This window comes from Heterocephalus glaber, unplaced genomic scaffold, assembly GCF_053883595.1.
Source record: "Heterocephalus glaber isolate CG9 unplaced genomic scaffold, H.glaber_assembly_v1.0 deba00000281, whole genome shotgun sequence".
NCBI classification, from domain to species: domain Eukaryota; kingdom Metazoa; phylum Chordata; class Mammalia; order Rodentia; family Bathyergidae; genus Heterocephalus; species Heterocephalus glaber.
In genome coordinates, this window is record NW_028258139.1 from 22,164,154 (window position 1) to 22,191,581 (window position 27,428).

At 51.5% G+C, this 27,428-nt stretch overlaps 1 protein-coding gene across 4 annotated transcripts in view; it reads left to right on the plus strand.

The window, feature by feature from the left end:
* The first annotated feature begins 11,025 nt into the window (after positions 1–11,025).
* Positions 11,026–27,428, plus strand: part of Ndrg1 (N-myc downstream regulated 1) — a 47,884-nt gene continuing 31,481 nt past the window's right edge. Inside the window, exons 1-3 of one of the 4 annotated variants that reach the window (XM_004837920.3) lie at positions 11,026–11,219; positions 22,043–22,123; positions 24,553–24,588. In XM_004837920.3, the coding sequence (XP_004837977.1) occupies positions 22,061–22,123; positions 24,553–24,588 (99 nt within the window). In that variant the 5' untranslated portion in view covers positions 11,026–11,219; positions 22,043–22,060. Of the gene's footprint in view, positions 11,220–11,408; positions 11,534–16,031; positions 16,245–20,820; positions 21,149–22,042; positions 22,124–24,552; positions 24,589–27,428 lie in introns of those variants that run through there. The other 3 variants (XM_087187432.1, XM_087187438.1, XM_087187427.1) reach the window with 3 other exon arrangements.

The window sequence follows — 27,428 nt, forward strand, 5'->3', positions numbered from 1 at the left end:
TTGCTAGCACCCCATACAGTGTATGGTGGGCTGTAAATTCTCACAAATGTATGTCAAAAGTTCTAAAAGGCCCTAGTGGTTTATCAGAAGAGGGAGCACTGTGTGTAGGCTCTGGGGATGTCAGCCAGCGAGGTTGGGCTGTGCAGTTGCTGCAGTGGCTTCTTTATAGTCTTAGGGACATGTACCCCGGGGGTGGAGCTCAGTGTCAGAGTGCTTGCCTAGTGTGAACAAGGCCCCAGGTTAAAGCCCAGGATCGCAAGAAAAAAAAAATCTTAACGGTACAGAGCAACAGGGTTATTTCTCCCCTGTCTTAGTTTGTTTAGGCTACCTTGCAGAAACACCATGAACTGGCCAGCTTATAAGCGACAGAAATATATTTCTCATTCTTCTGGAGGCTGAAAGTCCAAGATCAAGGTCCCAGAAGATGTGGTATCTGGTAAGAGCCCAGGTTCCCACACAGCTGTCTTTTGCTGTAAAATCGTATGCCAGAGGGGCCATGTGGCTCTCTGGGCTTTCTTTTATAATGTACCAATCTTGTTGGCACATGCAGAGGCAGGGCGTTCCTGGAGGCTTTGCGGGGATCAGGGCCCTGCATGGATCCCATTCCTATGCACACAGGCACCTCCCAAAGGTCCCAACCCCTTCACATTATCATACTGGAGATCAGGCATCAACACATGAATCTGAGGGGTGGGGACACCCACATTCAGATCACAGCATTCAGAACTGTGTGACGTTTCTGTCCACTTCGGGTCAGCAGGGGCTCTGCTGTGTCTCCTCCCTCCAGGTCCCAGGGATGGAGCTTCCACCTTCGGGTGCATTGCTGGCCCTTGTGTCTGGATTAAGGAGGAGTGCTACACTCAGCCTGGCACTGAAAGTGCCCATCTGTAAGGGACATGGGTCATCTCCATGCACTAATCATGGCCAGGAGCAGTCATGCCTATGTGCCTAATGCCGATGCAGAAAGCAGGAGACCCGAGATGGTGGGAAGGACCCTTGAATGTTTCCCCTGGCAGATGGTGGGATCTGCAAAGCCCCTGGGCAGGGAGGGGACACAGCGTGGTGAAGGGTCAGGACAAAGGTGAGAGGGATATTTTCACAGAAAGCAAGCCCTGAGTAACTCAGCACCAGGAAGAGAATGTAGGGTGGAGGAGAAAGGCTGGAGCCCTGGATGTTGTCCCCAGTGCCATGTCCAATGACAAGGAGATGGTGGACTTTTGCAGGCCACAGGAGTCATAAAATGTTTAATGAGGCAGAACATAGGATTTAAGTTACTCGAGTGACACTGTAGCACAGCATCCTGTGGATGTAGGGGCAGAGGACACAGTGAAGACATTTGTAAGGGACCCAGCAAGAGCCACTGCAGGATTCCAGGACAGCAGCATCATCAAGGCTATCCTGACAGGCACGGAGGAGGCCTCCCTGCAAAGATCTGGAAATATTTGCTAAATGCATAGTAGCCATGGTCGGGGTTGACAGCCCCCCTCTAATGTATGTCCAATTAGAACTTCAAAATATTACCGAATTTGGGAATAGGGTTTTGCAAATGTAAAGAGTGAGTCAAGAAGAGGTCATACTGGATTACAGAGGTCTTTGCCCAATAGGACAGACAGAGGTTCAACTAGATTTTTCTCACCAGAAGACGAGACACATGGTCATAAGGATGCGGGATGGCACAGGCAGGGCCTGGAGGGCTGCATCTGCAAGTCAAGGGACATCAAGAACTGCCAGCTGGCCCAGAAGCTGGAAGAGGCAGGGGCAGGGTCTTCTTGGAGGCTTTGCTGGGGTCAGGGTCCTGCAGATAGTGGACTTCTGGACTCCAGAACTGCGAGGGAATCAAGTTTATGGTTTTCGAGACAATCAGCATGCGAGACTTTGTCATCGTTTTTGTAGGATGTGCATGCAAACCAGGAGTGAGGAAAAACCGATTTCCTTTGGATCAAACATGGCCACCTCTTCATTCCTGCTCAAAGGGTTTTTCCACACCTTACCCAAGCCTTATATCTCGCCTCATTTAAAACTGGTCTCTTTTCTCAGGTTTTTCCATTGCTGGTCTTGTCACAGAGAATTGGGATCATTTGCGTCGGTGTGGATCTTCAGGTGGAGAGCTACGGGTGGAAGCTTGAAAGTGGACTTGTTCATAAGCAAGCAGAAGGGCTATGTCCCTCTGGAGAGTGCAAGCAACAAGACTGGACGGGGAAGGATGGGCGAAGAAACACTTGGCAATATGGTGGTAATGGTGGTGCCTTTCTCGAAATGACCCTGTAAGCAGCACTGTTATTATGTGTGTCTTTTAGATAAGGAGGCACAGGCAAGAAATTAAATAGCTCACCTAGGAGCACAGAGCCTGCAGGTGGCAAAAGTAAAATACAAATGATTCTCAGTGAGATGACAGTGGTGGCTTCAGGGAACAGGACAGTGGGAGAGTAGGGGATGAAGATTATTATTTTCCTGACAAATGCTACAGAATTATTCAACCAGGTCTAAGAGGAACTGGCTAATTACACACTACAAGGGAAAGGAAGAGGAGATGAGGACATGGGGCTGAGTGTGCAGATTCACGTTCTTCGAAGTTTGGAGAAGAAATGGAGGGAGGGATGAGCAGTGGTAACTGGTAGGGCCTGGGGGTGCACACGGGGTGGTCTAGGAGGAGTCACTCACTGTAGTGAGTGCTTCTTGCTGACTGAGATGATCTAGAAGAGACACAGAGATGGATGCTAGAGGAGAGGGGACCCTGAGCAGCTGGATTTTCGAGCTCGAGAGATACTGGCTTTTCAGGAATTGGTTCCTCATTTTATTAGGAGGGAAAAGAATATAAGACGCCATCCATTGGCTCACAAATTTTAGTCAAAGGGCCTGATGATTTCTTGCACTGTAACTTTCCCAAGTCACCATAGCTTATAAGTGGTGACATCTGGCTTGGAGCCACAGACCTGTATGTTCTCCATGGATCCAAGCTGCCGGTGAGTCCTCTCTCAACCCCCCAGTACTCACAGATTCCAAGAAAGGGGGTTGGGAGTAGCCAATTCTGAGGGGCAATTCAAAATCTCAGGTGTTACCAAATAGAAATTTCCAGTGGACATCGGTCCAGAAAATCTAATCTTGTTCTGTTGATAGCTTGCAGCGCATGTGCGTTTACTGAGTGAATCTAATTCTACTGCTGACCAGTGAGAAAGGGAAAGGGCAACACTTTCACTAGCTCATTGTGGCTGCACCCACTTCCAGCTCCAAGGGCTTCTGCTGCCTCAGCTGGCTGCTCCAGGGATGTGGACCTACAGGCAGGCAGGCAGTGCTTCGCTCCTGCAGCAGGGTGACTCCTCTGTGGGGTGAGCACCCTTCATCCATTCCTGGTGGGCATTGCATCTGGCAGGGTACTAAGTTGGCCTTTTTCCTATACTGTGGTCTCCTTAGGCGGACATAAGACAGCTGCTTCATCCAGTGCTCAGTGGAAGGGAGAACAAGCTGCAGGAGGGACAGGAACCTAGAGATGTGTCCTCCTCAGAGGGGTGTGTGGGGGCCAATGACAGAACTTTCCCAAGGTCATTGGGACCCTAGTTTTAGGTGCCACTCTCCAGGTCTTCCCTTCTCTTTCAGCTCTGCTCTCTGCACTGTCCTTGCTCTGGCTCCTGACTTTTTATTTTTTATTTTTTGTATTAAATCCTTTTATTGGTACATTGTAGGTATACAACACAATTACATTTCTCATTGGGAATTGTACCTTTACATAATTCATCTTGGTTCTTATTTTTTCCCCATTCCTAGCCCTCCCTTCACACCCTCCACCCTTCCCTATTTACAAAGACTTTATTTCCATTTTTTCCATTTCTCATCATTTTTCCTTTCCCTTCTTTCCTTTCCCCTGCCCCTCCCACTACCCCTACCCCTTTGGACCTTTTCTTCCTATTTTACATTATCGATTATTCATTCTAATCATTGGTACATTTTAGGTATACAATATAATGACATTCATCATTGGAAATTTGCACCTTTACATAGTCTTTCTTGGATCTTATTTTTCACCCTTGCCCAGGCCTCCCTTCAACCTCTCCAGTCCTCCCTATTTACAAAGATTTTGTTCCTATTTTTCCATTTTCTCATATTAATCCCATTCCCTTCTATCCTTTCCCCTAGCCCTCCCACTTCCTTCCCCTTTGCTCCTTTTCTTCCTATTTCACATTACCTATTATACATTTAGTCCTTATTTACACTTTCAGTTTCTCACAACAGAGAAACTATTTGGTATTTACACATGTGTGTCCTATTTATTTCACTTAAGAATATCACCTCAATGTGCATCCATTTAGCTATAAATGTTTCTAATTTCTCATTTTTTATGGCTGAGTAGTACTCCATTTTATTAAAAAACCACATTTTCTTTATCCAGCCTCCAGTTGATGGGCATTTGGGCTGTTTTCAAGTTTTAGCTATTACAAACTGTGCTGCTATGAACATGGGTGCACATATATCACTGTGGTATGATTCTTTTAATTCTTTGGGGAAGATCCCCAGCAGTGGAATAGCAGGGTCAAATGGGACTTCCAGTCCTAGTTCTTTGAGGTATCTCCATACTGATTTCCACAGTGCTTGCACCAGTCTACACTCCCACCAGCAGTGGAGCAGGGTTCCTCTTTCCCCACAGCCCCGCCAGCATTGGTTATTGGTTGATTTCACGATAGCAGCCATTCTTTCTGGAGTGAAGTGGAATCTCAGTGTTGTTTTCATTTGCAACTCTCAAATGACCAGTGATGTTGAACATTTTTTCATGTATTTATTTGCTATTTCTAATTCTTTATCTGAGAAATGTCTGTTCATTTCAGATGCCCATTTTTGGATTGGGTCTTTAAATTTGGGAGGTCTGATCTTTTTAAGTTCTTTATAGATTCGAGATAGTAGACCTTCGTCTGAGGAAGAGCAGGTGAAGATTTTTTCCCACATTGTGGGTTGTCTCTTCACACTGCTGGTGGTTTCTCTTGCTGTGCAGAAGCCTTCTAATAAGAAGAGATCCCATTTGTTGATTGTTTGTGCTAGTTCACGGGCAACTGAGGTTTTGTTCATAAAATCTTTTCCTACACCAATGTCTTCAAGGGTTCTATCTAACCTCTGTTTCAACTGGTTCAGAGTTTCTATTTTAATATTTAGATCTTTAATCCATTTTGATTTTAGTTTAGTGCATGGTGAGAGATACAGGTCTAGTTTTAATTTTTGGCAAGTTGAAACCCAATTTTTCCAGCACCATTTATTAAAGAGGCTATCTTTCCTCCAGTGAGGGTGTTTGGTTCCTTTGTCAAAGATGAGATGGATGAGTGTGTCTGGTGTTGTTTCTGCATCTTCTAATCTGTTCCACTGGTCCTCAGGTCTGTTTCTTTGCCAGTACCATGCTGTTTTTATCACAGTAGCTTTGTAGTAGAGTTGCAGGTTGGGGATTGTGATACCCCCTGCCATGTCTCTGTTACCTAGAATTGCTTTTGCTATTCTGGGTCTCTTCTTGTTCCAAATGAATTTTTGGATTGTTTTCTCAAGGTCTATGAAGTATGCTGCTGGGATCTCAATTGGAATTGCATTAAATCTATATAGCAGTTTTGGAAGTATGGCCATTTTCACTATATTAATCCTTCCTACCCAGGAGCAGGGGATGTCTGTCCATTTTCTGATATCATCTTCAATCTCTCTTTTCAGAGTGCCATAGTTTTCAGAGAAAAGGTCTTTGATTTCTTTCGTTAGGATGATTCCTAGGTATTTCAGTTTTTTGGATGCTATTGTGAAAGGAATTATTTGCCCTATTTCTCTCTCAGTGAGTCTGTCATTGGTGTAGAGGAAAGCTATTGATTTTTGTGTGTTGACCTTGTTACCAGCTACTTGACTGAATTTGGTTATTAAGTCTAGAAGACTTTTGGTGGAGTTCTTGGGGTCTTCTATATAGAGTATCATGTCATCTGCAAATAATGACAATTTGACTTCTTCATTACCTATCTTTATTCCTTTTATTTCTTTCTCTTGTCTAATTGCCATGGCTAATGTTTCCAGAACTATATTGAACAAGAGTGGTGATAGTGGACATCCTTGTCTTGTTCCTGATTTTAGTGTGAAGGATTTCAGTTTTTGACCATTTAGTATGATATTGGCTGTTGGTTTTTCATAGATGGCTTCTATCAGTTTGAGGCAGAGACCATCTATTCCAATTTTTTATAGAGTTCTTATCATAAATGCATGTTGGATTTTGTCAAATGCTTTTTCTGTGTCTATGGAGATAACCATATGGTTTTTGTCCTTGGCTCTATTGATATAGTGTATTACATTGATTGATTTTCGTATATTGAACCATCCCTGCATCCCTGGGATGAATCCCACTTGATCAGGGTGTATGATCTTCTTGATGATCTTCTGCATTCTGTTTGCCAGTATCTTATTAAGAATTTTTGCATCTATGTTCATTAGTGAGATTGGCCTATAGTTCTCTTTTTCAGTTGGGTCTTTCTCTGCTTTGGGGATCAAGGTGATGCTTGCTTCCAGGAATGAATTTGGGAGTATTGCTTCCCTTTCAATTTCACTGAAGAGTTTAAACAGTAGTGGCAGCAGTTCCTCTCTAATGTCTTGTAGAATTCAGCACTGAAGCCATCAGGGCCCGGGCTTCTCTTAGTTGATAAGTTTTTAATTACATTTTCAATTTCATTGGTTGATATTGGGTTGTTCAGAATTTTTAGGTCTTCTTCATTCAACTTTGGTAATTCATATGTGTCTAGGAATCTGTTAATTTCTTCTGTGTTGTCCATCTTGTTGGCATATAGGTTCTGGAAGTAGGTATTGATGATCCTCTGGATTTCTGCTGGGTCTGTTGTCATTTCACCCTTTGTATTCCTAATTGCATGGATTTGGGCCTTTTCTTTCCCTTTTCTGACAAGGTTGGCTAAAGGTTTGTCAATTTTGTTGATTCTTTCGAAGAACCAACTCTTGGCTTCATTGATTTTTTTGTATCATTCTCTTAGTCTCCATTGTATTGATTTCTCCTCTGATCTTTATAATTTCCTCCCTTTTATGAGCTTTGGGGTTGTCCTGCTCTTCTTTTTCTAGAAGCTTGAGGTTCAGCATCAGGTTGTTTAATTGGGCTCATTCTGTTTTTCTAATATGCATATTCACTGCTATGAATTTCCCTCGTAAGACTGCTTTCATTGTGTCCCATAGATTCCAATATGTTGTATTGTCATTGTCATTTAATTGAAGGAACTGTCTGATTTCTTCTTTAATTTCCTCTGTGACCCATTGGTTATTCAGAAGTGTGTTGTTCAATTTCCATGTGTTTATGAAATTTTTTGAGTTTCTTTTGCTATGGATCTCCAATTTCTTCGCACTATGGTCTGATAATGTACAGGGGATAACTTCAATTCCTTTGCACTTACTTAAACATGTTCTATGTGTGAGTATGTGGTCTATTTTGGAGAATGACCCATGTGCAGCTGAGAAGAATGTGTATTCTGATTTTGTGGGGTGGAAGACTCTGTAAACATCTGTTAAGTTCATTTGTTCAAGAGTTTGATTGAGTTCTAGTATTTCATTACTTATTTTTAGTCTAGTTGATCTATCTATTTGTGACAGTGGGGTGTTGAGGTCCCCCACTACAATTGTATTAGTGCATATATGACTTTTCATGTCCGTTAGTATTTGTTTTATATAGTTGGGTGCACTAGTGTTTGGTACATAGATATTTATGATTGTCATCTCTTCTTCTTGGATTCTTCCCTTTACAAGGATGTAGTGTCCTTCTTCATCTCTCTTAATCAGTGTTGGTTTGAAATCTACTTGATCTGCCAAGAGGATAGCTACTCCTGCTTTTTTTCGGGTTCCTGTCACATGGAGTATTGTTTTCCACCCTTTAACTTGCAGTCTATGAGTTTCCTTTTGAATTAAGTGTGTTTCTTGTATGCAGCATATTGTTGGATTTTGCTTCTTGACCCATTCTGCCAGTCTGTTTCTTTTGATTGGTGAATTGAGACCATTAATGTTGATGGTTATAACTGAAATGTATTGACTTGTCATTGCCATATCTTTTTCTTTTTGTTGGGTTCTCCCCCTTTCCATTTAATTTCTTGTCATGCCAGATGGGTTCATTCTACTTTGCTTCCTGGGGTTGTGATCCTCAATGTCTGTTCCTAGGATATTGTGTAAAATTCTTTGGAGTGCTGGTTTGGTATTCACGAAGTTCCTAAGGTGCTCTTTGTCATGAAAGTATCTTATTTCTCCATCCACTTTGAAAGATAGTTTTGCAGGGTACATCAATGTGGGTTGGAGGCTGTTTTCTTTTAGGGCTTGGAATATGTCACTCCAAGCTCTTCTTGCCTTGATGGTTTGTGTTGAGAAGTTTGCTGTGATTCTGATGGGCTTTCCTTTGTATGTGATTTGTTTCTTTTCTCTGACTGCTTGGAGAACTTTGTTCTTCTGTTGTGTTTCTGGAATCTTAACAATTATATGCCTATGTGTAGATTTTTTTTGATCAAGGCTATTTGGAGTCTTATATGCCTCACTTATCTGTATGTCAAGCTCTTGTCCCATGGTTGGGAAGTTTTCTGCCATTATTTCTGTGAAGAGATTTTTTTATGTCATCTCCACTCTCTCCTGTTTCTTCATTGAGCCCAATCAGTCTTATGTTATTCCTCTTTGCATCATCTAGCAGCTGCTGGATTGATTTCTCATGTTCCCTTATAATTTTGAAGCAATATTTCTTTCCCTGGTCATTAATTGCAATCTTATCTTCTATATCTGAAATTCTGTCCTCACATTGGCTCATTCTGCTGTGTAGACTTTCAATGGCATTTTTCATGTCCTGGAAATCTATTTGCATCTGTTTTATGGATTCCATTTGTTTCTTATGTTGGGATTCCATCATGTTCCTGAGCTCCTCTCTAGATTTATTAATCATGTCTTGCCCTAGGGGCACAATTTCTCCTGTTATCTGAGAAATTATTTCTGATTTCATTTTTTCAAAAGGATCCCCTTTTGTTGTCAGTTCAGTGGGTCCAGGTGGTTGAGTATCAGAGTGTTCCATCTCATTTCCCTTTGGGGTTGCTGTAGGTGATCTGGAAGTCTGGTTTTGAGACTTATTTACGTGTTTTCTCATTTCGACTGGGCCGGGGGCTGTTAGCGCCTGCACAGATTACCTCCTCTGAGCTGGGTGAGGTGGGCCAGGGGCCGGGAGCAGCGGTAGGGATGGTGACCCAAAAGTCCTTTCCTGTGGGCTGGGAGCAGCGGGAGGGATGGTGGCTGGGAAGCCCCTTCCTCTGGACCAGGTGGCTCCTGACTTTTCAACACTGAAGGTCATCTAGAAGGTTGGCCTTTCCAAGCAAACCCCTAACAGGTGACATCCTTAGCTTCTCCAGTCGCAGATCTGGGCTGCTCTGTGTGCCCTGCCCCAAGAAAGACTTCCCCAAAGAGAGAAGAACTGGTTTCCCTTGACAGCATGCCTTTCCCCCCCCCATGCCAGGAACTCCATTTGTAACTGAAGGAGTGGGCACCTTCCTCCATACTTTTGAACTGAAAGCTTTATATGTTTGACAGGTAGCAAACCATAGGTGCTCAATGTTTGCTGAAAGTCAAAATGAGAGATTATAGAAAAGTGGATTCGAATAAGTGGGGTAATGGACTACTGGATCTGGGAGGTTCTTTAGATGATAGGATGGCTCCCAAGGATGTCAATTATTCATTCCTGTATCTCCAAGGCCGAAAAATGTTGCCTGTATGTTGTAGCTGCTCAATACAACTGTGGAATCAATCAGCTAAACCTTGTTGTATGAGTGGTGAAACTGAGTCATGGGCTCTACTCTGCTACACTCCTGGAGGAATGGACTTGCCCTTTTCAGTCCTTTCCTGAGCAAACACTCAGCTCATAGCAGTTGGTCAGTAAATACCCACAGAATAACAGAAGGGCCTTATGGAGGCAACAAGGTGCAGAGAAGAAAGCTGGATCCCTGCCTTGAGCACAGCTTGGGCTGGTGCACGAGAGGGTCACAAGTCAGTAGGACAGGGAGAAGGGCACCTGAGCCAGCCCTGGGTTCAGTGGTGAACTGGAGACTAGGGAGGCGGCTTTGGGACAATGACTGTGCTGGCTGTGGGTCAGTCTCTCTTTATCCCTAAAACGATGTTTCTCCAGTACCGTGGTTCTCTGGAGGGCTTCACAGTAGAACCAACCTGGAGCCCGGTTTGGTTCACAAACCCCAGTGCCCAGGCTGCACTCCCCAAAAGCTGATAGAACCGCTGTAGGGTGGGGCACTGGCCTCCACCATTTTTTAAGCGTCCTGGAGATTCTCACAGGCAGTCAAGGTTGAGCTCCCTGGGCTGCTTTTTCTGGTCCTATGAGAGAACATGGAAGCCGGTGGGAGTTTCACAACAAACAGTGCCAGCGCAGCAGGACTAACTAGGGTTGGAAAGGGGAGGCAGGCTGGTCACATAGCAGGGCTGCCACTGAGGACTGCCCATGCCCTCAGAACAGGAAGACCCATTGGAGGGAGGTGCAGGACTTGGGGCTGTGAGAGGGCAAGGCCCACAGAGTTCCAGGGGATCCAGGATTTCTGCGGGGACCTGCGGCAGGCACGGGGAAGGGCCTGGAGTGAGACTCCCAGGGAACTCGCTGGGCAGAAGGCAGCTGAGCCTGGCTGGGGAGCCCAGGCGCTGAGACCAGAAGGAAGTGGGGGAGTCGCCCAGAGGGATGTCTGGGTGTGGCGCGACGAGACGCTAAGCAGGAGAAACTCCCCGGGAGAGACCGGGGCCACGCAGCCACGCAGAGGCACAACGAGCGCGCACGAGCACACGCGCAAATGCACACACGCGCGCGCTGAGCACGCAGTGGCCTCGGGCGCCCGAGCACTGGAGGGGACCGCAGAGCCGAGCCCCAGCCCAGCTGGGAGGCCCCTACCCGCCGCGCCTCTACCCGGGCTTGCGCAACAGGCTGCGGCTCCAGCGGGCACCGCGCGCCGGGGAGGAGGGAGCGGGGGGCGGGGGGGGGAAGGGGTGTGTCCCGGCTGCGCCCGGCGCCGGGGCGGGGAGGGGCGAGGCTGGAGGCGGGGCCGCGGCGCTCTTAAAGTCGCCCTCTGCGGGGAATAAACAAACGTCGCCTGGCGCCTGCTCTGGTCACGGAGCGCTCGCCCATCCTCTCCGCTCCGCTCTCCTCTGCTCGCGCGGGTGCTGTCGGCAACGCCAGGCACCGTCTCCTTTCCATTCTCCCGGAGCTTTAGGTAAGCCCGCCGGACGCCCGGCGGGGAGCAACAGAGAAGGTTCTCCCGCCCGTGGGGTGCTGCCCGAGCGCCGGGCCCACCCTTCGCGCCCCGTAGCTGCCAGTGAGCGGGGAGCGCATGGATCGGCGCGTGGCTCTGCTTTGGGAAGCCGGCACCGCAGAAGTGGGGGTTTCCGCTAGAGAACAGGAAAGGGAAAAGCAGGTCTCTGCTCGGTTTTCTACCAGCTAGGGAAGTGGGGCTCCGGTCGCGGAGGGACGGCGAGTCTGCCCAGGAGCACCTGGATGGCGCTGCCTGGCGCGCGCCCTGAGTCACAGGTGGCTCCGCGGGCCCGTGGGCGAGGAGGGGAGGGTGTGTGTGTGTGTGTGACGGGTGTGGGTGTGTGGAAGAGCGCCTACGAGAGGGACATTGCGCCGCGTGTGTGGATGGGGTGGGTAGGAGACAGCGACGCTGGCAAGGAGGATGGCGAAGTGGGCATGGGTGTGCCTGGTTTCCAGAGTGGGCCGACGGCGGGTGCCCATCCAGCCTAGGAGTGGGGTGTGCGTGTGTGTGTGTGTGTGTGTGTGTGTGTGTGTGTGTGTGTGCGTGTGCGCGCGTGTGTACGTGCGCGCGCGCACTGGGGAGAGTCTGGGGTGCGCCACACGCGGTATGCGCAGGAGCGAGCGGGCAGGGTGCATCCAGAGGTGGCCTTGAAACTGGCGTTGAGGCGAGAACACGGGACAGTTGGCCTGAGGAAGAGGGTCTCTGGGCATCTGGTGGCCCCTCCGCTGGCTGGAGCTAGGGGTGGCGTCATTTTCCCCTCCGCCCGCCCGCCCGCCGTCCTCTGCTTGGCTTTCGGTCCCTCCTTGTCTCCCAGACCGGCCTCTGGCTGTCAGAGCAGCAGGCGAACAGCTGGAAAGGCTAGGACGTCCCGGGAGACCACTGAGGTCTCTGATTCAGCCTGGGGAGGAGGTTCCGGCTGGGCGTGTGGAATGCTGCGGTAGGGGAAGCTTACTGTCACGCCTCGGTTAGAGGAATAGCTGAAGCTGGGGTTCTGCGCTGGCCGCTTTACCTAGCCACCTGCCCCGCTCCCCCATCAGTCACCGGGTTGGCTATCAGCCTTTGCTGCGGGTCCTCAGCTCCACCTCTCTGGCCTGAAAGGAAGGTGCCTGTCAGAGGCAGTGCAGGAAAGGGAGCCTTTCTTCCCAGATGCCCCGGGCACTTCCGCTGGTTTGGTTGCTTTATTCGGAGGAGGTCAGCAGTGGCCCCCGGGAAAGCCTTAGACAACCTTGTGGTGCCCATCAGCCATGCTTCTCCTTAGTGAACCTGGCACCTGTGTACCAACCCCACCCTTGCCATGAAGGCACAGTTTCGAGGCAAAAATCCACCTGCATGGTCATTCTGGAGTTGGTCAAGTTTATAAATGTGAATTGAAAGAAGTGTGGTCCCCAGAAGGGGACCTAACAGGCGTGTGCCTTCAAGCCTTGGCCATTTGTCAGGGGAAGAGCAGGGAACAGGCAGACCAGGGACTGTGAGGCGGCTGAGCCAGACCCTGGCAGGCATGGCACGAGGTGGGGGAAGGAAGGGTGGAGACCTTCCTGAAGGATGTACTTTGGTGTAAGCCGTGACACTGGGTGTTACCCTGCCCTGCCCCTTCCTAGCCTTGTGGGGCCTTGTCTCTCATGGAGGGTAGGCTGTATCAGGGTGAGGAGGAGGACTTTGCCTGCCTCGCCCTGGAGCCTGGCATCTGCCCCAGGACCTGGCTTGGAGGAGGAGCTCAAACATGCAGAGCAGCTCATTGTCCTCTGTCCCTGTCCCGCTTGGTCCAGAGGGTCAAGTCCTAAGGAGGTTTAGTTGGTAGTGGGTGAGGATGCTGGATTTGGCTCCTGGGTCATGAGGTAGGGACCCCTCTCCCGATGGGGTTCCCTCAGAGTGACAGGCACCTCCAGGCTTGGTAACCATTGGTCGAATCATTTGGAATGGAATACACAACTCACGCAGTGTCCGGTCCTACCTCTTCCCATTTTACATATAGGAACTGAGACCCGCAGACAGGGAGACATGTGCCAGGGCGACTGAGAGCCAGCGGACACTCGCTGGGCCCCTTGGTCGGGACTGAATGTGATCTTTGCCAGTCTGCCATGGAGGGGCGAACTTAGGTTGGCATCTTTACTAAGTTTCTGGTAAGGGTGCTTTGAGGCAGAGTGTGGGTGTCTTTTTTTTTTGGAGAGTGTAAATCAGATGTTTAGATTAGCAAAGTCATGTTGGTGAGAAAAGGACAAGGATCACAGTCCCCTCCGAGTGTCTTTACTGGGTTGGGCTGCCCCCTCCAGGAGGGTTGGCAGATCTAAGAGCTGTGGCCGCTCAGGTGGCCTGAAACCCACTGCATGAGCTGAGCTGAGCCAGCTCTGATGGTCTAACGCTGGGCTTTTCCTTGGGACCCAGCTGCAGGGATCCACCCAGGGTATGACTCAAAGGCCCTGTGGCTCTGTGGGAAAGCCAGCATGTCTGAGCGGCTGAGGGCTGGGCAGGGACAGTGCTGAGAAAGAAGGCCGAGAGGGGCAGGCCACCTCTGTCTGCAGAGCAGCTCCTGTCTTCATCCCCTTCAGTACTTGCAAGAGGTCTGCCTGGGTTGTATCAGCTCCATTGAGTGGATGAGGAAACTGATCCCGGAGAGATTCAGGACTGGCCTGTAGCCACGTGGCTGAAAGCAGGACAGACGGCCAGATACTGAACCTGAAGAGTCAGACTTCAAAGCCTTTGTGCCTTCTCATGACAGCAGGTTGAGGTGCATTGGGAAAGCAGACAGGGCAGGAATGAAGAGTGCAGAGAGTCAGCCAGGAGCTCCAGGCCTCAGTTTCCTGTTGTTTAAAATGAGAATAACAGACACGGTTTTGTCAGGGTGTGTGTCTCAACTGAGCTAACCCTTGGAAACTGAAAATAGTGCCCAGCATGTGGGGAGCACCTGAAGTTGTTGGCACAAAAGACTTTTGCCAGCCACCTTCTTGGCAATCAGTGTCTGGGGCTTTTATCTTAAGCTACCCTGGGACTGTGAAAGCACTCACAGATGCTGCACCCACAGTTGGCTTTCGGAGGCTTGCTCTGCTCTTGTTCTGGGGAGAGAAGGCAGAAAGAGGCCGTGTGTGCTGTACCTGTGTCCTTCAGGGCTGGTAATAAATGGATGCTCAGCAAGTGGCTTTCGTCTACCTAGCGCACCTTGTGGTTCGGTGTATCAGCTCAGCTAACTGAAGCAGCCGGGAGGCACTCTTCTTATTCTCAGGTCAGGAAACAGAGGCCCAGGAGGAGACTTGGCTGTTCAAAATCGAGCAAGTGGGTCCAGATCAAAGTGAGGGATTTGCAACGCCAGCAGGGCCCTTCAAGGCCACCCAGAGCCTTGGGGAATGAACTTGGGTTCCTGGCTTCATCTCGGGCCTCCTTCCTGGTGGCACCTCCGCTCCTCTTGCTGTTTCTCTGAAATGTGGAGTCGGCGATCTGGGCTGGGCCGGGCTGGCCTGGCCGGTAGTCTCTGCTGTGGAACATGGCCTCCTACTGCGTGCAGGCGGAGCTTGGTGGGCACGGGTGTATAAAGGAGGGGGGGACACTGGGTCCCAAGGGGATGCACAAGTGGGGGGCCACTGGTGGGTGGGTGTTGCTGCAGCATGGAGTGCTCCATGGCTGGCACCACTGGGAGGAGAAAACAGTTCCTGAGGAGAAGGTTGGGGAGTCTGCCTTGGCTCCGTGGAAAAGGAACCGATTGCAAAATCGGGTCTACAAACACCCTCTTCGGACCTGGTCTCTGCCTTTCCCATCTAACATTTATGAAGACCTGTCCACCGCTGTCCATCTGGGTGCTGCCTCTAGGCTTCAGTCTGGCAAAGCGTTCCTCCCTCGGAGGCTTGTTGGCAATGGTGGAGCGCACAGTAGGAGGTGGAGTTCATCTTTTATCTGGGAGGTCCTCTCCCTGCCCCTTAAAGCTGAGGAAGCCTTTGTACAAGTGTGCATTTTAAGCCCACATGGCCCTCTGCTCAGAGGGGTGGTGCCAGGTGTGGGTATGCAGGCCTCGCAGCCCATCCTCATCCTGTCTCCACCGTCCTTAGCGTTGAGAAGGTAAGATTCCTCAGAGGTGGGTAACTGTGTGCCTCTCTCGTCTGGGAACCCTGCCCTTCTGACTTTCTCCTCCTTCCCCCACAAGGCCCTCCCTGGTTTCTCCTCCTGGCTGGGCAGCTCGGTTGGGTTCCCCCCGTGCTCCCATGTGTCCTGCTGGGGTCTCACTGGGCTGTTAATGTCTCTCTGCTTTTCCATGCCCTCTTGAGACCTAAGAACCTGGCGCTTAACAGGCACTCCATTCATGTGGATCAAAAGGAAACCTCCCCTCAGGAGGGAAATAACTTGGGCCACCTTGCATAAGGCCCATGGGAGGCCCATTCCAGAGGATGGGAGCAGCAAGACTGTTTTGGAAAAAATCTCATTATTGTGGCGAGTATCTGATCTCAGGGACAAAGAGCTCTGTATGAGGAATGCATTTCCGTGTCCTAGGCTAACACTGGCTCTGCTTGTGTGATTTCAACAAATTATCTCAGACCATGCAGGCCAGCTCCTCTGCCTGTTCTGCAGATTCACAGAACAGTCTTCCAGCATGATCAGTGTCCTCCATCACACTTCTGGTCACTGCCTCTGGCCCTTTTGATGGTCATCTTGCCAATCCAGCTACTCTGCCAAAATCTCACTAATGCCAAGATGCCTCTGAGAACCTCCAGGAAGACCTGTGTGTTGCTGAGAAGAGGACGGGTCATGGCTGGGTCCCGACACCTCCCTCTTCCTCCTATTGTGTTTCAGCCACTCCCCAGCTCTGTGCTGGGTTGAACTCAGCCAGTGGGTACCCAGGGAGGAGAGACAGCTTTGGCGATGCATGCGGGGGCTGGGGTTTGCCTCAGCTCAGGGATCCCGTTTCTGCGTGCTGTGCCCTGAACAACTCAGTGATGCCTACTCAGTATCCAGGACTGTGCAGAGTTCTGGAGCACTTGAGAAATTCCTGGTCCAGAAGGAAAGGTAGGATATGTGCTCCAACATTTTTCTCATTTTTGCACCATCTTGACATGACATTTGCACCATTTCCCCCGCTGATTTTCATCATGCTGAGACTTTCAAAACCCTCTTCATGGCTCCCTACTCCCTACACTAGGGGACTTTCTTACAAGTCCAGTCCGTCCTCTCCTGTGGTTTATTAGATTGAAGTAGGAAAAGCACTAAGAATCAAGCTGCCAGCTTGCTCTCCCTCCCCAGGGCCTTGACTTTCAGAAGGTCCAGGAAACACCAAGAGAGCAGTGAACTGCTTTGCAGCTGGACTTCGGAGTCTTTCGGGGAGAGAATCGACAAAGTGCTCCCTTTCCTGCAGCAAGGCAGGTCGTGGGGCGTGTCCCGAGGCGCTCTTCCTTGGGGTTAGTGCAGAAATGGGACCTCGCTGGGGGCTGCTCTGCTGGGGAAGTGGCCATGCCGAACAGCAGCAGTACACCTTGATTTTTCTCCCTTTAAAGATCTGTAAAGAGCCCAGTCTGCTGGAAGGAACGCTGGCTTTCACGTGCCTTTGAAGCCAGCATGTTATAGAGGGCGCAGAATCTGGGCCAGTGTTGACAATAACAGTCAGAGCTGAAGTGGCCCACGGTGGCCCTTCCTGCTGTCCCTTTCTCTGCTTCACTGAGGACTCTGGGAGGTTGTCTTCTGCCCCCCTGAGCTCCCCGGCTGGCACCTGTGCCCACAAGGGAGTGGGTTTGGCATCCTTCCCTTGGTGAGGAGGACTCTGGACACGTGGCCCTTGGAAGGTCCTGTGGGCCTTTGAACGGGAGCCCCTGGTTGCCTGTACAGTGGCATGGTCACACCCACTGTCCCCTAGGGACACCTCCGGGAAGCAGATGGAACTGTTCAGTGAGTGGACACTTCGGGGTGTCGTGGGGCTCACAGACAGCAGAGCTGAGGGTGTCCCTGGGGCTGCCACTGTGGGTCTACACAGGGCATGATGCTGTCCACCTGGGCTCCTCTTCCTGGAGTGCTGGGTCCTGGAGTCCCAGAATTGGCCTTCCGTGGCACACTGGCTCTGATGAGAGAGACTGGAGACCGGTGCTGGACGTCTTTTTGTGGGCCACTCTGGGACTGTGTGTAAAACACAGGCTGTCTTCATAGAAGTCCTGGGGTCTCCAAGGCAACCAGGAAGGAAAATATCCGATGAATTAAGCAGCTCTTTGCCAGATTCAGCGCACTGTTGTTTAATGTGAGCCCTGGTGCTGCTTGCTGGGAGTGCAAGTTATGTTGCCTATTTTGCAGATGAGTAAACGGAGGCAGAGAGGTTAGGTAGCTTGTTCAGGATTACAAGGCCGGTAAGTGGTGATGCTCAAGTCTCCCTGCAAGCCTCCTCCTGGCTCCAGGGTGCCTTAGGTGTCTTCTGCGTGGGTTTGCTGAATCCCTTGGTAGGTGGGGAAGGGACAAGTGAGTCGGCAGCTGGGAGCCGGGGCCGTGCCCTGGAGGCCTGGTTTGGACTGGTTTTAGCAGGAGAAGACCTGGTTTGACCTAATTCCCTGTTCGGGGACCCCTCACTACTTCTTGGGGATGCAGGTGGCAGTCCCTGCCACTGTCCAGGGTGGAGCAGATGGTCGGGAGGTCATCTACCGCAGTAGTGCATGTGGCCTTGCCCTGTCTCCTTGCCTTTGGCCATTTCTGGTCCTGACTTTCTGTGTCTAGGCTTCCCTGGGAGGTTATGGAGGGGCAGGATCTAGGTTCAGCACTGGCTTCCAGAAGAGGCTTGGCCTGTTCTTCTTGCTGAGCCAAACCAGCCTCTGTCACCTGGGGCCACAGGCCCCTGGGCACTGCCCCTGGTGGAGGGACTGGGGTGTTGGGGATTCAGAGCCCTCAAATCAGGGCAGATCAGGCCCTGCACAGCAGTGTCTTCTGTTGGATCTGAGTCCTTACGTGCATCTTCCGCTCTCCAGGCAGGGACTGAGTGCAGAGGGGAAGCACTGTGCTGGGAAAGTGCCCTGCCTGCCCCTGTAGCTGTGTGCTCAGGATGGTGGTCAGACCATGGGGGAGCTTGACCCTCTGTGAAGAGATGGCGTTGGGCTGGAGTGTGGAGACAGACTGTGAGTGTGTGAGACCTTGTGGTGAGACTGAGTCTGTGCATGTGAGTGGGTGTAAGTGTGTGTATGGCCTAGATAAGCAAGAGTGGCAGCTGACAAATGGCTTCTGGACACCTGCTTCATCCCAGGAGCCATTCCCAGCCGAGGTGGATTTTGCACCCAGGGGATCCCTCCCATTGTCTGCAGGTGTGTTCCATGGTCACAATTTGGGGGGTGTTGGAGGGGACTGGGTGTGCCCCTGAACATCGTAGGGTGCTCAGGGCAGCTTCAGGGTGCCAGTGTGAGACAGCAGCAGGGCTGGGTGAGGGCAGATGCTGCGGGCCCCAGAAGCTGCCCCCGCCCCAAGGCAGCTGAGCTTGGCGAGGAGGGACCGGTTCATCTGCTTGAGGCTCTGGGACTCTACATCCGTCGCATTGCAGGTCCTCATCATGGAAGCTGGTGCTGCTGCTTTAGCTCTAGGCTCAGCGTGGGGCCCAGAAGAACCTCAGGCAGGAGAAACTCCCTCAGATCGCAGCTTCCTGCCCTCCTGGAGCTCAACTGCTCTCCGGGGCAGAGCTGGAGGCACAGGGCCTGTGGGGTAGGAGTTGGGTGAAGACTGGGGTCACAAGGGAGGGCAGGATGCCTCACAGTGCCCTGGTGGCACTCAGAGCACCCTGGGGGTTTCCTTTTTACAAGCCCCTTATTATATATTGAACTTTCCTATAAGTTTTTCTTTGAAAGAAAGCATCAAAGAGAAACCTCAGAAAGGTCTTTGATTGCCCTGGTCAGGAGTCAAGGTGGAACCCGTGTTTCTTGCCTTCTCTTCCTCCTTCTTCCTCCCTCCCTCCCTCTCCCTTCCTTCACTCTCTTCCCCTCTCCTCTCCTTCACCCCCTCCACCTCCCTCCTTCCTTGTCCATACTGGAGATTGAACACCAGGTGGGCGCACTAAGATACACTCCCAGCCCTTTTTATTTCTGTTTTGAGACAGGGTCGCACTGAGTCTCTCTCACTGGGCGCTAGGTTGCCCAGACTGGCCTTGAACTTGGGATTTTCCTGCCCTGGCTTGCTGAGTAGCTGAGATTACAGGTAGGCAGCATCACGCCTCACTTCAGCTGCTCCTTTCTGCAGCTGCAGGGCGGCCTTGTTTTGGGCCCCAGCATCCGGCAGGGTCCAGGAGCAGAGGTCCCCTCTGGAGCCCCGGGTGTGCACAGCCCTGGTTACTGTGGGGCAGTGACCTAGGTGGGGAGACTTCCTAGCAGGTTTTCTGTCCCATCTGCAGGAAGTTTATGTTCAGGAGCACACGGGTCCCATTGTGCCCACGGGACAAGTGCGAAGCGTCCTGGGCCTTTTCCAGCCTCCATCCACACTTCAGAGTCCTTGGTTTGGACTCAGTGTCTCAGCCTCACCACTACTGAGCTTTTGAGTCATATAATTTCCTGTCGCGGAGCCGCCCTGTGTACCAGAGGGTGTTTAGCGGCATCTCTCCACCCACGACATGCCATGGCATCCCCAGTTATGACAATCCAAGATGCACACATTGCAGAGGTCCTGGGAGACAGAGTCACCCCAGATTGTGATAGACCCTGAGAGACTCCAGATATCTTCACCGCTGGGCTGGCTTCCTTCGGGCCCCGAGTTGGCTGAGGGCTCTGCTAAAAGAGGCCCCTCCAGCTCCAAAGAACAGCTTTGCAAGGACCTGATAGTTCAGGAGACTCAGCCAGTTTTCGAACCACTGCCTCCTGTGGCCTGGACGCTAAGGAGGAAGGAAAAATAGTGTGAGGCAGAGGGCTTTTACCAGGGGCATGGAGGGAACCAGAGGCTGAGATTGGTCTCCCTTCTGTCCTGATCAAGGAGCTGGAGAGACTGACATCGTATTCAAGCGTGATCACAGTTTCTGGACACCAAGGAGAGCTGAGCAGGCCAGGCTGAACTACAGCCTGTGTGGGTCCTTACAATGTGGAAGGGTTTCAAGGCATTTTGCTCCTGGGGGTTAGTGACTTTAAGAGGGAATTTAAGTAAGTGCACTGCTCATCTGATCAGGAAGGGAGCTGTACTGGGCGAGCAGCTGAGGGAACAGGCAGGTGTGCTCTCTGCCTCTGGAACTCATCGGTGGGGCTGAGGAGGTCCAGCTGGGATGGATCTTGAAAGATCCAACTGCATGCCTGGAAGCCCCTGTGAACTGCGGAGCCTTTCGCTCTCAGGGTGAGCAGTGTGCTTCCCCGGCCCTGGCTTCTGGAAGCCTCTCTAGGCTGTGTGGATGCAGTGTCCCACAGCCAGGGTCTCGGGACCATGAACATGCTGAATTAGCAGGGCTCATAGACCCTGGCTTTTCATGCCTCCTGCCTCCGAGCAGGCAGCAGTCCAGGAATGCTCACAGACATAAAACCGACTTTGTTTTCAGAATGTTCGGGAGTGTAGACTGCAGAGGCTGCATAAAGGCATTCTTGTGGGGTGGTTATCTACGGGGGAAACATCATGAGGCCCCAGGCCAGAGCATCGGGGCCAGAGGCACCCACCCACTGAATGCCGCTTATCGCCTGGGGTGTGGTGCTCGGTGGGAGAGCAGTTTCTTCGGGCGCTGTGGGCTCAGGGAGCTGAGTCTTCAGAGAAGCCTGGGCGCTTTCCCTTGCCACGGTCTCCAGAGAACCTCCCAGCTCTGCTGTAGAGGCACAGTGTGGTGGCCTTGGGGAGCTGTTTCTCCGGAATTTGTCTGCTCCAGAGGCTGGAATCTGTGAACCAGGTGGAGGCCTGGGCGCCCCTCTGTCACTCCCCCTCCTCCCCAGGTCCCTTCTGTGCTGCCTGTAACAACTATGCCTCCCCTGGGACCCTTGGTCCTCACCCTGGTATTGGTGAGTGTTTAATTTTTCCTACTTGACTATTGATCTGTGAAAATGAGTGTTTATCTCTCCAGCTCCCAGGTTAAACTCTGGGAAGGTATGCTCGGTAAATGACACAGCTCCACCCAAGCCTTGCCTTGCAGGAGAACAGGAGGCAGTGTTCCAAGCTCATCCCCAGCTCTGCCCAGTCTCCTTGCAGCTCCATTTCCAACTCTGCACCTGCTGAGTTGGAGCCCAGGAGGAGGAAATGAGCCTCCTGCTTAGCCCTGTCTGCTCCGCGCCCTGCTCTGACTTAACGTTACTCCTGCCCAGAGCTCAGTGCCTGGCAGGCCTTTTGGCTTAAGGGTTTTCCTGTTCCCTGTCCCTTGTCCCTCTCAGCAGGCAGCCTAGCATCCTATAGAGTGGCAGGCATATGTGTGTGTGTGTGTGTGTGTGTGTGTGTGTGTGCAGGGTGAGGCTTATACCACGCCTGCACAAGCTGGGCCCCCAGGCAGTGACCTTTTGTTCCCTTTCCTTGCCAGTGTGTGGCTGCCTGATTTGGGGATCAGGAATGTGGGCTGCTTCTGAAATGCAGTGAGAAGCATTCTGGGGATCGCGGGTGGGCCTGGACTTGATGTGGACCTGTTTTTGTGTTCTATCCATCCATCCATCTGCTTTGTTGGAAGGGAGCTCATGTCTGTGAGTTTCCTGTCCCAGAAAATCTGGGACAGCCCCAGGAGGAAGATGAGGGTGGAGCTGTGGAGACAGAGGACCTCCTTGTGCTGTACTGCATGTGCAGGAGGGAGAGCGTGGGCCCAGCACAGGCCTGACCTCTTCGCCCATCTTATTATCCCCTGGCCTAGGGTTTCCTTCTGCCAGGAAACGCCTCCAGCAGAAAGTGCTGACCTATTGGTTTCCCCCTTGCAGGCAGGTGACAGCACGGACATGTCTCGGGAGCTTCAGGACGTGGACCTGGCCGAGGTGAAGCCTCTGGTGGAGAAAGGGGAGGTGAGTGGAAACGATCTCAGCTCCTCCCTTCACACGCACAGGTGTGCACATGTAGACACACACGTGTGTGCACATAGCACCCCCCCCCACAAACACCCACACCACATGTGTGTGAATACGAAGCATGCATAAACCTTTCGCACACATGTCTGCACTGCTTCTGTGAGTGCACAGGGGTAGGAGGCATGGGTTCAAAACCCGGTGTGGCTGTTAAGTGCTACGGGGCCCTGGGCCAAGCTCTTGTCTGCTGGTGCCTCGTTGCTCTCCTTGGTAGTGAGGGCGTCAGACCAGGCTTCTCTGAACAAGTCTGACATCCTGTGGTTCTAGAACGTTAGACGTGGAGTCCAGTGCCCATGGGGTCTGCGTACCCCGTAGCTTAGTGGTAAAGCTGCATACCATGAGACCACACTGCCTGGATCAAGTCCTGGCTACAGCGCTTTGTGGCTACGTCCACAGCGTGCGCCTCCGTTCTTCGTGCTATTGTTCTCCTCTGTAAAGTGGAGACGTGGGCTCCTGCAGGGGCCTTGTGAGGAAGGGGGCACTGATCCACACAGAGCAGGCAGAGCCTCTCTGCTCTACAGGAGATGAGCACACTCATTAGTGATCGAGGTGTCTCCTCGGCTCTTCTTGCTGGACCTTTTTCTGTGAGCAGCGGTCCTGCTGCTGGAAGCAGGAGCTGTGCGCTAAAGCCCGGTTGGCTGATTGTGCCGATGGTGGGCCAGGCTGTCTGTCTGCACAGCTGACACTGGGTTTTTATAATGTGCTCACGTTTCTCAGAGACTCATAATGGCCCGTGTTGATAACTCTAAAAGAATGTGGAAGCTTAGGCTTAAAAATGAAGTCACTCTAAGGCCAAGCCTGTGCCTTTTAGAATAATCATGAACATGCATTGACCACATGCTGGCTGCGTGCCTCTCAGCTAGCCATATGTCCAGTGTGGCTGAACTAGTTTCTGTGGTTGTCCTCATTGGACATAGGAGGGGGTGGAGTCTTAGGGAGTTCAGTTTATCCTCAGTTATACAGCTGCAAAGTGTGAGGCATGGAATCAAACCAGGTCGGCTTCCTGTGGTGAACAGACTGTTCATTTAATTTCTGTGTACGTCCCCATTTTGCAGATAAAGACACTGGCTCAGGTAGGAAGGGAGTTGCCCAAGTTCATTCTGGAGGTTGACACAGCTAGGATGAGAAGTCAAGACTGGGGAAGCCGCAGAAAATTCATGCATCATTCTGCACCCAGGGTCTGGGTGACCTTCTGTGGAGGGCCAGATGCTACCTCACTCTGCCCTCTATGTCCACTGTTTCTACATTTGAAGACCCAACTGTGGATCCAAAACATTTGAAAACGTAGTGTGTGTGTCTGTACAGAAATTGTCCTTGTTGTTGTTCTCTGAACGATGCAGTCTAAGAACCACTGACACAACTTTATTCTGTATCAGGTATCACACGTCACCTAGAGATGACATAGAGCATACAGGGCAATGTGTGTAGGCTGTGTGCAAACACGACTCCATTTTATATAAGGGACATGAGCAGCCGTGGACTTTTTATCCACGGGGTAGAAGCGGTTTCCTGGAAGCAGTTCCCTTCAGGTACTGAGGGGATGACTGTACTCAGCTTTGCCATTATGGCGTGCCAGCAGCCATGGACATTTTGTGAGTGTCTGGACTTTCAGTGTCCCAATAAAACATTATTTACAAAAACAGATGGTGGACTGTCATCTGTCTGTCTCTGGGTCAGAGGAACACAGGCGACATTTCTAGACAATCTAGGCCAAGCGAGGTTCCAGTCCTCCTCTGAGCTATACTTCCACAGCTCCCCTGGGGACAAGGACATTTTCCCCGACTTTCCAAGCCTTTCCTGCCACTGAAAGGTCTGGTGAAAGATGGAATTTGGATTGAAATTGATAGTGTTTAGATTGAGGGAAATGCTTAGAGATGTCCATTCTCACCTTCCATTCATGAAAGATTGGATTTTAATCTAGAACTCACATGATGCCAACCATGAAAAACATTGAAGGAGGACAATGATGTGGTCAGGTCTGAGTTTTTGTTTTGTACTGGGAATCGAACTTGGGTTCTTGCACTTGCAAAGCAGGCGGCAGAACCACTGAGGCCCGAGGTGTGAGTCTTGAAAGTGTGGCACCTGAGTGTGGTCTGGGAGACCACTTAACATTAACAGCCATTCACAGCCCTGCGTCCCTCAGGCGAGTTTTCTCACCAAGGCTGTCATCACAAAGGAATCGAGCTAAAGTGTCTTCCTTTCTGCTGGGCTGCCTTCATTTGAGAAGAAAAGGCCAGCCTCTCTTTGCAGGGAATAAGAGCGCCCCCCAGAGGAAGAGGGTAGATACAGACTGGGGGTGGAGACCCTGTGTCCCTGCCGTATTTCTCTAAGAAGCCTGACTTCCGTCCTGTCTCTTGTTTTTCCCACAGACCATCACTGGCCTCCTGCACGAGTTTGATGTCCAGGCAAGTAGAAGATGTAGCCTCCCTCCCTACTCCCTGCCCCTCCTCTCTTTCCTTCCTTCTGTTGGTGGGAAGTAGATCACTCTTCAGACATGGGGGGCAGGGGAGGGGAGGAAGTGGGCTCAGTCAGGTCCCACACTTAGCCATCTCCTGGCAGGAAGTGGCATGAGTTCCAGCCAGAGAAGCAGGAGCCAGTCACATCCCTGTAGAGCAGCAGGGCAGACGACTGCACAGCCCCGGCCCTGTGGAGCCCTCAGCCCTGTAAGGGGCGTGTGGGAAACAGTGGGGCATCTAGCAGGTCGGAAACCCTGTGATGGGAAGGCTCTGGCCAGGAAAATGAAATGAGCTCTCCCTGGGGTTTGCTGTCCTGGGTCTGAAGCACGGCCATCCTGCTTGGGGTTGGTGGGAGAGTTAACACGCTCTCAGGACAGCGGCCCGGGGTGTGTAGGTCCTGGACTGGACTTAGCATCCCCATGGCTGGGAAGGCCCACGCCATGCTGAGCCTGAGGTGCAGAGGAGAAGGGGGAGGCAGAAAGCCTGACACTCGGGAGATCGTGCCCGCTGGGAGAGGAGCAAACAGCACCCAGCCAGCCACAGACAGCTGAATGCACCAGCCTGAGCCTCCACCTGCTCCCACACAGGGGTCCCTGGCTTCAGGCCGCTCTCAGCTCTGGTCCCCTTCCTCTGTCCCACCCTCTACTCCCTCCCAAGACTCTTGCCCCACTGCACTCCCCCAGCCATCCACAGGCAGGGTCTTGCACTATCTTTGGGAGGAAAAGGAAAATGAAGGCAGGATGGAAGCTTTGGATAGCACAAGGCCATGCAGGCCCTCTTCCCTGCCATGGGGCACGTGGGCCTTGTGTTGGACCATCCACCTGGGGTGATCTCGGGGCTCTGTGGAGCCACTGGGAGGGCCATGACGAGCCCCGTGGTGGATCTGTCTTTCCATGCAGTGATTGTCCATTTCCCTCAGGGTCAAAGCCAAATCCCAGAAGCAGGAAACAAGGGCTGCGATCCCAGGTGCCCCTTCTTGGTGATTGGCCCAGGGCACACTGCTTTGCCCCTTGCAGCCTTCCTGAGGAGGGAAGTGTGTGCATTTCTCTCCTTGTTCAAGAGCAGTGTAGAGAGGTTGGCAGAGGTGCACCTCTACATCGTGATGGACCAACCTCAGCACATCCTACCTGCTAACTGTTGAGGGTCCCCCATCTTTTTATTGTGATAAGATGCACATAACAGGGAATGTTGGTCTTCACCGTTATACATGACCATTCGGTGGAGTTAAGTACATCCACACTGTACTGTACTGTCACCACTGTACTGTACTGTCACCACCATTCATCTCCAGGCTTTTCACTGTACAAAACTGAATCTCTGCCCCATTGAACAATGATGCTGGACTTCCCTTTCCCGGGCCCTGGGATCCACCATTCTGCGTTTTGTCTGTGGGTTTGACAGCTCTAAGTGCCTCATGTGAGTGGAACCGTGCAACAGCTGTCCCTTGTCCCCGACTTATTTCACTGAGCTCCATGCCCTCCAGGCCTGTCTGTGTCACAGTATGTGTCACGGCCTCCTTCCTTTTTAAGGCTGAGTCATACTCCCCCATGTGCGTTTATCACATTTTGCTTAGCCATTCATTCCTTCGTGGATTCTTGGGTGGCTTCCATGATGAATCCTGCTTTGAACATGAGTGCACAGATAACTACTTGAGACTCATTTCCGTTCTTGGCGGGTCTGTGAGTAGTAGAGTTACTGCATCCTGTGGTGATTGTGGATGTTTAAAATCTCAGTCACTGATTGTGGAAAACCTAGAAAGCAGAGATTATCTGTTCCCTGCAGTTCTCACTTCGGTGTCACTCCTGTCCTCTAGGGCTGCCGTGGGTGGTAGAAGAGGACAGGAGCAGTGGCCCTGCTACTAGTTCAGGTGGAACCAAGGGCTCTGCGGGCCAGAGGGGCTGAGGAGCTGCAGTGTTAGCAGGCTGATGAAGCGGGACTGCTAAGGGGAGGGAGGGGCTGGCAGAGGTCAGGACAAGGTCTAAAAGCACCATGTGCCAGACCCGGGTTTGTCCCCTCTGACCCTCCCCAGTGCTCTCCTGTAGGGTGGGCAGTTTCCCTGGTACAAAACCCTTTGTTCTTTACATGCGTGGCCACTCAGTGCCCAGCGGGGTCCTCCATGCTGGGGATACAGTGGCAAGGAGACAGGCGCCCCCCTTGCTTCCAGGAACTTCCGTTTGGAAGTAGTAGCTCAGCCCAAAGGAGTCTCCGTGCTGAACCTGCACGAGGCATTGTTCTGTGTGCCCCACACTGAGCTCACCCGGGCAGTCCGGTCTGACGCGCACAGATGGAGGGCCTGAAAGCCGCTGAGGCTAAGGAACCTGCCGGAAGCCTCAGGGCTAGGAAAGGAAGGGCCAGCTTTGTACTCGAGCCACAAGCTGCCAGAGCACGGGTTTGAAACTTCTTCTCTGACTCCCCACAAAGGTGAGACTGACGCATAAAACAACTGGGCAGTGTGACTGCTCCATCTATGGAAGGGGCATTGATGGGAATAGCAGGGACTGACCTGAAGCAGGTGAGGGGTAGGGCATGGTAGATGCTGTCTGGGCAGTGGCCTAGGGAGAGATGGAGCCTGCCGTGCGCCAAGGAGATGTGAGCCCCAAGTCCTGAATTCAGAGCTGTCCACGGACAGAGAGGTGTCACTCCCATGAGCTGTTGGCAGGCCCCATCTTACCACGCACCATGGAATCTGAGCCGAATCTGACTGTCGAGACACTTTGTGAAGATTGTTACCAAAAGACTTGTGTACAAAACTACTCTTGGGTGTGGCTCCCAGACCTAATGGTCACCTT